We start from the raw sequence: 10,342 nt of genomic DNA, 5'->3' as shown, positions 1-10,342 counted from the left end.
TAAACCAGCATATTTAACTTCAAAGTTTTACAATTAATTTATTTTACATCGAGTGATTATCCCATTAATTTGTAAATTAATTTTCTTAACATGGTCATTCAACCAGGCATAAATTTCAGTAATCAGGAAATGATCTTCAAGGCTTGCCCATTTAACAGGACATTATTTCCAATAACTGTCCATTCACCAGGGCATTATTTCCCGTAACTAAAAAATAATTTTTCAAGGCTTGCCCATTCACCCATTCACCAGGGCATTATTTCCAGTAACTAGCACTAGAATTTACAATCTATAAAAATTCATTCTACAATAATAAAAATATATATATAAACTAATTAATTACTCCAAGGTGTCGAACACCTACCTGGTGTATGTGCGCATGAAGATGTCCCTTGTTGCTGATTAGATCCTGCGGCCTTTTCTGTACCAACAAAAATTACTTTGTCATTGTTCATTCATTTGAACCGTTAAAAATTCTAATACCCATTACATATTCTTTGATTAAATCCAACACCTTTTATTAAGTTTAATTGACTTTTAATTCAAGGAGGGCAAAACCCTCCTTTTTGAAACATTTACTTATTTTTTTCACAAAAGTCCCTATACAATTTAATCTATCAACATCAATTATCTTCAATTTGGTGATATTCCTCAATAATATTATTTAAACTTCATTCTCTAATTTTTCTTCTTTATTTAGCCAAAAACAACCTAGGGAAGGAAGTGAAAATTTTTCTTTTCTCTTTGAAAAATTCTTACTCCATTCATATAATAACACTTATAAACCTTCATCTTCCCATATTTTTCAAACAATTGTATTAAACCTCAAATCCCCTAAATTATTCCTCTTTTGGCCAAATATTCAATTAAAATTAAACACTTACCCAATCATAATTCGTGCTTTCTAACATGGTTCAAACATAATTTGCATCATTCCTATAAATTATAACATAAATCCACAATTTCATATAATCTTAATTTTACATAATCCTTCATGAAACATAAAATTAAAGGAATTAATCATTTAGAGCATGTTATTTGCCTCACTTTGATAAAGATTTAAGGAAAGAATGTAAGAAAAATCAAGTTTTCTTCTTCTCCCTCTTCAAATCCTAGCTTGAAATCCTTCATTCAATGCGCTCACCACCTTAAAATCAACCATCTCTTAATGTTTAATTAAGTTACTCACTCTAATTACTCATTTTAATTAGTGAAATCAATGAGAATTTAAGTAGAAAAATCACACAATTCTTCCCCCTCTCTTTGTTTAAAGCTCACGGCTAAAAGAGAAAAAATAAAGTATTTATAGTCTAACTTTTACTTATTTACATATTGGCTCTCATTTCTTCTCATTTTTATTTTTATCACTCAACTTTTCTTTTTACTTAATTCTCACCTTAACATCTTATATTTTATTCTATTGTATCCAATTACAATACTTGGAATCCTTTTATTTAATCTATTCAGTATTTTATTTATTTTACTCAAATTATAATTTAGTGGGTTTTCATATTTTTAATTGTTTATTATTTTTTATATTTGGTTGAATATTAAATTCCCCTGACATTATAATAACAAAAAAAATCATTGTGAAAATACAAAAATACATATTGACACTAGGTTTAATTTTTTTTATTTCTAATGATATTTTGATAGTTTCATTATACAATTAAAAAGGAAATAAAACTTATTTATTCTTAGTTAATTTAATAATGATATATGGATCATGTGAAATGACTTTAATATTTTTAAAAATTAAGTTTTTTTTTAGTAGATGAACAAAAATATCATTATATTATTTTAGTGAATAATATTTATAAGTGTGGGGAATATGTGGTTTCCCAAGAGATTTTAGCTTATTGTTTTAATTTAAGGATAAAGATATTTATATCTTAATTATAGAATATTTGAGGAAAGAAGGGTATTTGAGGAATAAAAAACACTTTAGTGGGATAATTTAGAAACATATTTAAGAGCATAGGAGCTGAATATTAAGTGTTTTAAACCCAAAGGACCTGTTAGTTAGTTTTCTAAATAATAGGGACTAAATTATAATTTAGTCCCTCAGATAGACGAAACTGTTTTCCATCCCGGAACGCCGGCGGGAGCAACACAGCGCCCTAACCAACTGAACTAAGATTGTATCTTAACACCTAACCTACATTTTTCCCGGAAAAGTGTAGGTGAAAGGAGAAATCTTTGTACAGTCTTTGCAAAGACTTAAACATACGAGCAGATTTGTGCACACAGAAGCAATATTGCCTTGGCACCCTCACAAGCATTAGCGAGATGATATAAATCCAGAAACAGAGGGCTAACCGAAAACCATGATGCTAAGGAAACTCAGCTTTAGATCTACCTTGGTCCTACACTGATCTTGTTTGCGAAGAAAATCCAACCTTTTATTAGTTGGGCACCAAGTTTGGAGCTTGAAGAGGAAGGAGAGCAGCTCAAAAGTGCTTGAAATGCAATCACAGGTAAAACCCTCAATGCTTAAAGAGAGACTAAGATTGCTTTCTCATCATTGCTGCGTCATCCTTCCGCCCCTCCCTCCTCTCGACATTTTCCATTTTTAAATCAACAACCCAAGACAATCGAAAATGACCCAAAAATAAAAAATTATTCAAGAAAGAGAGAGAGAGAAGGAAAAGGGAATGATGATTTCTCTCAGACAAATGCCTCGAATTGTCCTCACAATTTGAAAGAATGGAAAAATGATCAGACTCGTCATCTGTGTTTCTTCATCACCGAGAAATCATTAATCCATCATTATTGATTGAAAAAAGAGAAAAACGAGGAATATGATTGATATGAAAAACGAAAGCATGAGTTAGCTGGCTCCATAACCATGAGTTCTTTAGCACTATTCGAGGCCTTTGCTTTTTTATATATAGGTGAAAGAGAACTAGGGTTAGGGTCTTCTTGCCTTTCAGCGCTGAAATTACCAGGGTGCCATCCGCTCTTCCAACCATAACCGTTTGACAAGTCGGTGAACAACCATGATTTTTTTTTATTTTCATTTTTTACTTGGGAAGTTTAGGATTATGGTTTTATTGCTTCTGAAAATTTTTGATTTTTTTATATTTTTTAATTTAAAATTAATTTATTTATATGTTTTTGAAGGTTTGGTGTGTTAATATTAAAAATAAATCTTAAAAAATAAAAAATATATATTATTTTAATGTATTTTCTAGTAAAAACACACTTTAAAAAATAACATATATTATATTTTCAAATAATTATTTAATGCAGTGTTGTGATGTGTAGTGGCTGTGGAGTTGCGTACAATTTTATAAAGATAAAAATAATGTTTGATAATTTATTACTATATTGTATTTATAAATATTTAAAGTATTTGAATAGTATTTAATTAAATTTTATTATTGATATTTTGATATATAATAAAATTACCAATAAAAATTGTAATATTTCATATATGTTTTCTTTATATTAAGTGGTTTATAGTTTATTAAACTTTTTTTTCTATAAATAGAACCCTAAGAGTTCAACTTACAATCAATGGTTAGATAATTAGGGCTAGAATTAAAAAAAAATACGTAAAGAAAGAAATAAGAAATTGAAAGATAAATTGAATTAAAGGGGTGTTTAAAAATAGCTTACACGAGATGACATACCTGCGCGCTACCGCAGGTTTATAAAACAAATGTATTTGATAGTGTTATAATTGTGAACCAGCGCTAGATAAGTAATAGAAATTAAAGGCATGATGAAGCAAATATTTCATGACGAAAAAAAAAGTTGTGTTGGTGATCCAAAACTTAGAGACTGAACAAAATAATTTGTAGTAATTTATAGTGTTTTGTGAGGAAAGATACAGTGCTTTCGCCACATGACTTAGCTTTTCAGTTAATAAAAAGAAAAAAAATTACAAAGCTAAATTCTCTACCAACTTAATATTAAAAAAAAACCAACAAAGATAATTTTGGAAGGAAAAAAACCCATGAGAAAAAACATTGTAGCAATTGACAATGTTTTGTGAGGAAAACTATAACGCTTTTCCTAATAAAATAAAATAAAAAACCATTTAGAGAAATATTGTAGCAATCCACAGTGTTTTGTGAGAAAAACTACAACTCTTTCCTCATATGATTTAGTTTTATTGTAATTATAATTCTTAACCAACTCAATATTTTAAAAAAAATCAACAAAGATCATTTTGAAAAAAAATCATAAAAAAATCACATGGAAAAACACTGCAACAATTCACAGTGTTTTAAAGAAAAAAATTATAAAGCTAAATTCTTAATCAGCTCAATATTAAAAAAAAATCGACAGAGACAATTTAAGATAAAAAACTAACAAAACAAACACCAAAAAAGAAAAAAAAATCATGTTGGAAACACTGTAGCAATTCACAGTGTTTTGTGATGAAAGCTACAGTGCTTTCCCACATGATTTAGCCTTATTTGTAATGACTTGTAATTGTAATTCACAAACAACTTAATATTAAAAAAATAAAATTGAAAAGGATAATTTGAAAAAAATTATAAAAAAAACCATGTGGGAAAAAATACTGTAGCAATGAACAGTAATTTTCAAAAAAAGTTATAGTGCTTTCTTCACATATTGTAACTGTAATTTTTAACCAGCTCAATATTAAAAAATAAAATAAAAAAAAAGGATAATTTTGGAGAAAAAAAATCATGCAGAGAAACACTGTAGCAATCAATAATGTTTTAAGAAAAAAATTACAAAACTAAATTTTCAATCAGCTCAATATTAAAAAAAAAAATTGACAAATATAATTTTCAAAAATAAAGAAATAAAATAGGAAAACTAAGTGGAAAAACATCACAACAATCCATAGTATTTTAAAGAAAAAAATTACAAAGCAAAAATTTTAACCAGGTCAATATTTAAAAGGTAAAATCAACAAAAAAATTTTGAAAAAAAAAAAAGAAAGTTAAAAAAAAAAGGAGAAGAATCACTGTGGATTACTGTCGTAATCCACAGTGTTTTGTGTGTGGGGGAACAGTAAATCCCCTACAAGGGAAAAAAAATCATGCGGAGAAACACTGTAGCAATCAACAATGTTTCAAAGAAAAAAAATTACAAAACTAAATTCTCAATCAGCTCAATATTAAAAAAAATCGATAAATATAATTTTGAAAAATAAAGAAATAAAATAGAGAAACTAAGTGGAAAAATACCACGGCAATCCACAGTATTTTAAAGAAAAAAAATTACAAAGCAAAAATTTTAACCAGGTCAATATTTAAAAGGTAAAATCAACAAAAAAAATTTTGAAAAAAAAATAAATGGAAAAGAAATAAAAAAAAAGAAAGTTGAAAAAAAAAGAAAAAAAAACGAAAAAAGAAAGAAAGGGAAAAGTAAAAAAAAAAGAAACACTATAGACTGTTATAATTCACAGTGTTTTGTGTATGGGGAAATAGTAAATCCCCCCACGTTATAGTATATTTGTTAATAAAACATTTTATATAGAATAGGGGCTCAAAGATCCAGAATTAGTTCGATTCCTTTACCCCTTCTAAAAATGTCTTGCAAACTCTGGCCCAATATAAAAGAATCTGAGCTTGTAAATTTGGGCACTCATGGTTCAAACTCTGAATGCGCCTGTAATACCTAGATATGAATGAAAACAACTACTATGATCAACTAGACTGGTGTCGATCCAGCCTAAAAACCAAGTCAAAAGTTAGGGTTGACTCTAAGATTGACCAGTGTAAACTAACCTAACGAACCTAATTTCATTTCCAAGTTGACTCATTGAGTTGAGTTTTATAACTATAATGATGACCAAGTTTTATAACTATAATGATGATTATGAAATTGCCACAAACTCAATTGTTTTTTTTTCTTCAAATTTTCAACAAAATCCAGGCTTAAAATGAGTAAAATTGCATTTGCAATGTAACTTAGGAGGGAGAAGGGAGGCTTCCAACATCCATAGATCAGACTCTTGACAAATAGTGAACAATCAATAGTTCTTTTACATCAACTGTATGCAAAAGTTCTTTTATTGCAAACAGATGCACAGTTCAATAGAATTTATGAACAACCGACTGTCGATGCATACCAAATCATAGTATTATTTGATATCTAACATATAAATTAAACACAGCATGAATGTTTTAATTTGCAGTGTAGTCACAGTTTCACTGCTCCAATCTGCAGGCTAATGTGCCTACAAGAAGTGAAGCACTAGTGCCCACACAGGATAAACTATCAGAAGGATAATCCCAACAGTGTTTGATATTCCATGGGGCTGTGTAAACGAATTTCTGAATCCACCAGATGCCCGGATGTGCTCTTGCAATAGGTAACAAGCAATGATAAGGCATATGAAGACACCGACCACGCTCCCCTTCAAGGTGTGTGCAAAGAAATTTGGAGCCACAACCAGAAGAAGAATTATTGATCCTGGCATCTCCAGCCAATCTGTACATGGCAATGATCAGAAAGTATTACATCAATGGACAATAGCAAAGATATAGTTACAGTCAACAAAGCGCATGCACTTCTTACAAACAGTGCAGGCAGTAGGTACATAGTTATTACAGTCATGAAGCATCACGTATTTTGTCGCAGAGTATCAGCCGTGGTAAATAGAGAGATTTACAAGAAATACAATTTAGAATGATACAGCATGTTTTCACACATGAACAGCTGTCTCACATATTGAAACATCTTACAGCTTACTTCTACATGTCATAACTTGGAAGTATACTGAGACAAGAATGAAAATCTATTGTGGAATCCACGTATTTGGGGGAGAATATGGCACAATTTCAATGACAAAACAAAAATCGGTTAAACCACCAAATCGAATTTTCCATCTCTAATCTAACAGATCAACATATAGCAATAAGAAATCAAATTGCAGAAAAAGAAATGGTGAACCTCCACTTTTATTGTATTAGTTAACAGTTGATCCAAAGAGCGAAAGAACCATCATAGTCTTCAAATGGGAATACGAATTTAAAGATAATGTTTCTTCTCTGCAAGCGTACGGGTGGGTGGGGGTGAGAGAGAGAGAGCATGGATGGAGCTCGGGGTTCACAGGCTGTATCGGGGAACTGCAAACTATCCTTAGCCACTGCAATTTAACATTGACTTGGAAAACTAGCAAAATCACAGTTTGAAGTGTGTTGATTAGACAATTTAACTCACACAAGAATTCAGTCAACCTCAGGAAATGTTGCATAGAATAAACAGCCTAGCCTCAGATATGCCGATCAATTTTGGCACCTGGGAAATACAATTCTAAAAATGTTTCAAGTAATCCGGAAAACTTAGGTTCTCTTTCTCAATAACTTTGCTACCTGTCAAACATGGTGGCTGGTGCAGAAAAAAGAATGGCAAGGCTACACAAGCAAGCAATGCATTCTGCTAAAAACTAAGATCAATAGGAAACTAATTTGGGCTGAACCTGGAAAATGTCGTGGGAAGAAGAGCCTGAGAACCACTGCAACAAAAGCAATCCACCTTCCAACTTCCCCTCTGAATAATTTGGACATGCATAGGATCAAGCTCAGTAGAAGAAAAAACCAAAATAAATCGAAGTGAAAAGGTTAAATATCATAGAAGATTATCACCTGAAGAAGTTAAATAGTACAGAAGGAAGACTAAAGAAAATGTAAGGGACTAAAAGTGAAGTCAGCATGTTGGATCTCCAGTTTGTCCGGTCCAATATCAACAAATAACTGCACAGAACATCTAATAATAAGTTAAATATTTACAGAAAGAATTCAACACTCGCAATGGGAATAGATGGGGTTCAGATTCATATAGATTGCAGATAAAACGTATCAGGCACAGTCATTTACTTGTTCACTGTTGAAATCCAGGATCAAAGCCCAGTTTATGACGAGCAAAATGAATTCCCAAATAAACTAGACATGAAACAATCAGAGTATATGCGATCCTTAGTTTATATTACCTGTGTTCTCAGATTTCAGAGCAGAAATTCAACAAAAGTATATTGTATATTGTATCAAGAAATGAACTTTACAAAATTAAGCAAAAAAATAAAAGACTCACATGGCAGCGAAGGAGGCAACCCATTTGAGAAAAGAGGTACCAAACCCCAAGCCACCAAGCTTAGCGGCATCCTTGATGAGTTTCTTAGCAGCAACCTTGAGCTCATTGACATCGGACTCAATTAAATTAGCGCTGACTTCATCATCAGTCTTCATCTTCAAAAACTCCATCCTCCCCATTTTTCTTTTCTCCTCTCTCCTTCAAGATCTAAAGTCAGAGAACAAAAGGGCCCACAATGTGAAATACAGATACGATATTAAAGAACAAACAGACAATAGACGCAAACAGTAGTGGTGGTGGTGGCAAAGAGGATATGAAAGACAAGGACCTTTTTTGTGAGCTGGTCTCTTCAATGGATCTATTCCAATGACACCGATGCAAATTTTGTGGTTTGACAAGGTGGGGGGCCCTTGTTTCGAGGGAAATCAACTCGATAAGTTTGGAAACTTCCCCCCTTTGAGTCAGTCAGTGAAGTTTCGGATCTCCTCCAACTGCGTCTGTCATGTTGGCTGACTCTTGGAATTACCTGCGTAGCCGGAGAACGCTGTTGTTTATCCCACGTGGCTTGGGAACTGGCTTCTGTTTCGGAGAATGACGCATGGTAGACGAGGTGGCGAAAGTGAAATGTTCTTACTTCTTAGGAGTTAAGCCCAGTTTGTGAATTGGGTCAAGGCCCATTTGTGTTGCTGTAGCTACTTGGAATTTGGAGACCACTCTGGTGTCGCTGGTAACCTTTTTTTTTTTTCGAGCTCGAATTTTAAAATTTAGAGTTAATATCTAAATAAATTATTTAAAGTTCTTTTTTAAATAGATTAAAAAATAAAATAATCCATAAATATTACATAATATAAAATAAAAGGAGATAAATGATAAAGCAAACTTGACCATGTAAATACATAAAAGAGGATGGTGTTTTATTGTAGAAATACTTTTCATTCTCCCATATTTTTTTCCACTCCATTATTCATTGTTAGTTTTTTCCTTTTAGTTTGCTGAAATATTCGACAATTAAACTTCATTTATTTTTAATTTTATCTTTACAAGTTATGTTGAAATGATTTTAAATGTTGGAATTTGTTTTTATTTACATGTTCTTTGAATATTTATTATGTAATAGAATATTTTGACTTTAACTTAAAGTTCGCTTTTATAAAATATAATTTTAAGTTATTTTTACAAAAAATTTAAATAAAAAAATTTGTTTTTTAAAAGGTATTAAAACTTCAATTTAATCCCTAAAATCTTAAATTATACATTATTTCTTACCTGTTGTTTTAAGTTTTTACATTTCAGTTCAAAACTTTATTTTTGTTATATTTTTAATCTCTGGATATTAAAAAAAAGATAAAGTCGCTAAAAAAAAAAGAGAAAAAGTATTTGATCAATAATATTTCAACCATAAAAAATATTGAGCTTAGTGTTCACATGTTTGTTTTAAAAATAAAAGTTCAATGAAAGTTTTTTTAAAAAAAATCCTACAAAAATAGATTAGGACTAATGAATTTTGATTTGATTAGGTGTATTTGGATTTATAAACAAATTAGATGGTGTTTTATGGTTGGAAATATATTTATTGAGATTTCTATTATGTTTTTTAGGGTTTTTTTTAAGAAAATAAATTGAAAATAATTCTTGAAGTGTCTAAAAACTTAATTCTTAATTTTATACTCATCATAGAATATCGAGAATTTCTCTAATAAAAGATAATTTATCTACCGCAATGAACAACATGTTATTTGCTAAAATAAAAAATTACTAAAAGAGACAACATATAGTCTGTTTTTTTTATAATTTCTTTATAAATTAAAATTATTAATGGTTTGAAAAGAAAAAACTAATTAAGGTGCCAAGGAAAAGAATGTGGAGAAGAGAAAAATGACTACAAGGACAAAATTTTGTACCTGGCTTATTACATATGCTCAAACACACAAACATCTCCTTTATTTGTTCACCCAAAGTTCATCCATTTCTTATTTTTTTTATACAGATATTATATTTAAACTAGTATTGTAATAACCTAGTTTTAAAGTGACGTCATGTATCGACAAATATTATCATGAAACACTACTCTTATGTATCAATTAGTAAGAGACTTGTTAATGCTATAATTGTTTTTTGAAAATAAGTTTGACTAAATATTTACACTTAGATTTATGATATTTAGAATATATTGAAAATTCAATTTCAAAGAAAATATAAAGAAGGTTAGAATTCAATTTTTATTCGAGATGAAAATCGAGTGGATATATAGGCCGGTGATGAGTTCACTCTCCTCATCACCTAAGTAATCTTTGATTTGATTTTTTAACTTATTTTTATA

At 30.1% G+C, this 10,342-nt stretch overlaps 1 protein-coding gene and 1 non-coding gene across 2 annotated transcripts; both read right to left on the bottom strand.

Moving 5' to 3' along the window:
• Nucleotides 1–2,662: 2,662 nt before the first annotated feature.
• On the bottom strand, nucleotides 2,663–2,753 carry LOC133673618 (small nucleolar RNA SNOR75). The gene has a single exon (XR_009835031.1). It is a non-coding gene; the product is annotated as a small nucleolar RNA SNOR75 (small nucleolar RNA).
• A 3,144-nt stretch (nucleotides 2,754–5,897) lies between these two features.
• On the bottom strand, nucleotides 5,898–8,616 carry LOC133673573 (cold-regulated 413 plasma membrane protein 2-like). Its single transcript, XM_062094449.1, has 5 exons — nucleotides 8,351–8,616; nucleotides 8,023–8,229; nucleotides 7,578–7,685; nucleotides 7,412–7,482; nucleotides 5,898–6,420 (listed from the first exon to the last, which is right to left on the bottom strand). The coding sequence occupies exons 2-5, from the start codon at nucleotides 8,199–8,201 to the stop codon at nucleotides 6,167–6,169; spliced, it is 612 nt and encodes a 203-aa protein (XP_061950433.1). The 5' UTR covers nucleotides 8,202–8,229; nucleotides 8,351–8,616; the 3' UTR covers nucleotides 5,898–6,166.
• Between the last annotated feature and the right edge of the window lie 1,726 nt (nucleotides 8,617–10,342).

The sequence above is a fragment of the Populus nigra genome, chromosome 14, assembly GCF_951802175.1.
Source record: "Populus nigra chromosome 14, ddPopNigr1.1, whole genome shotgun sequence".
Taxonomy (NCBI): Eukaryota; Viridiplantae; Streptophyta; class Magnoliopsida; order Malpighiales; family Salicaceae; genus Populus; species Populus nigra.
This window is presented reverse-complemented; position numbering and strand designations above follow the sequence as displayed.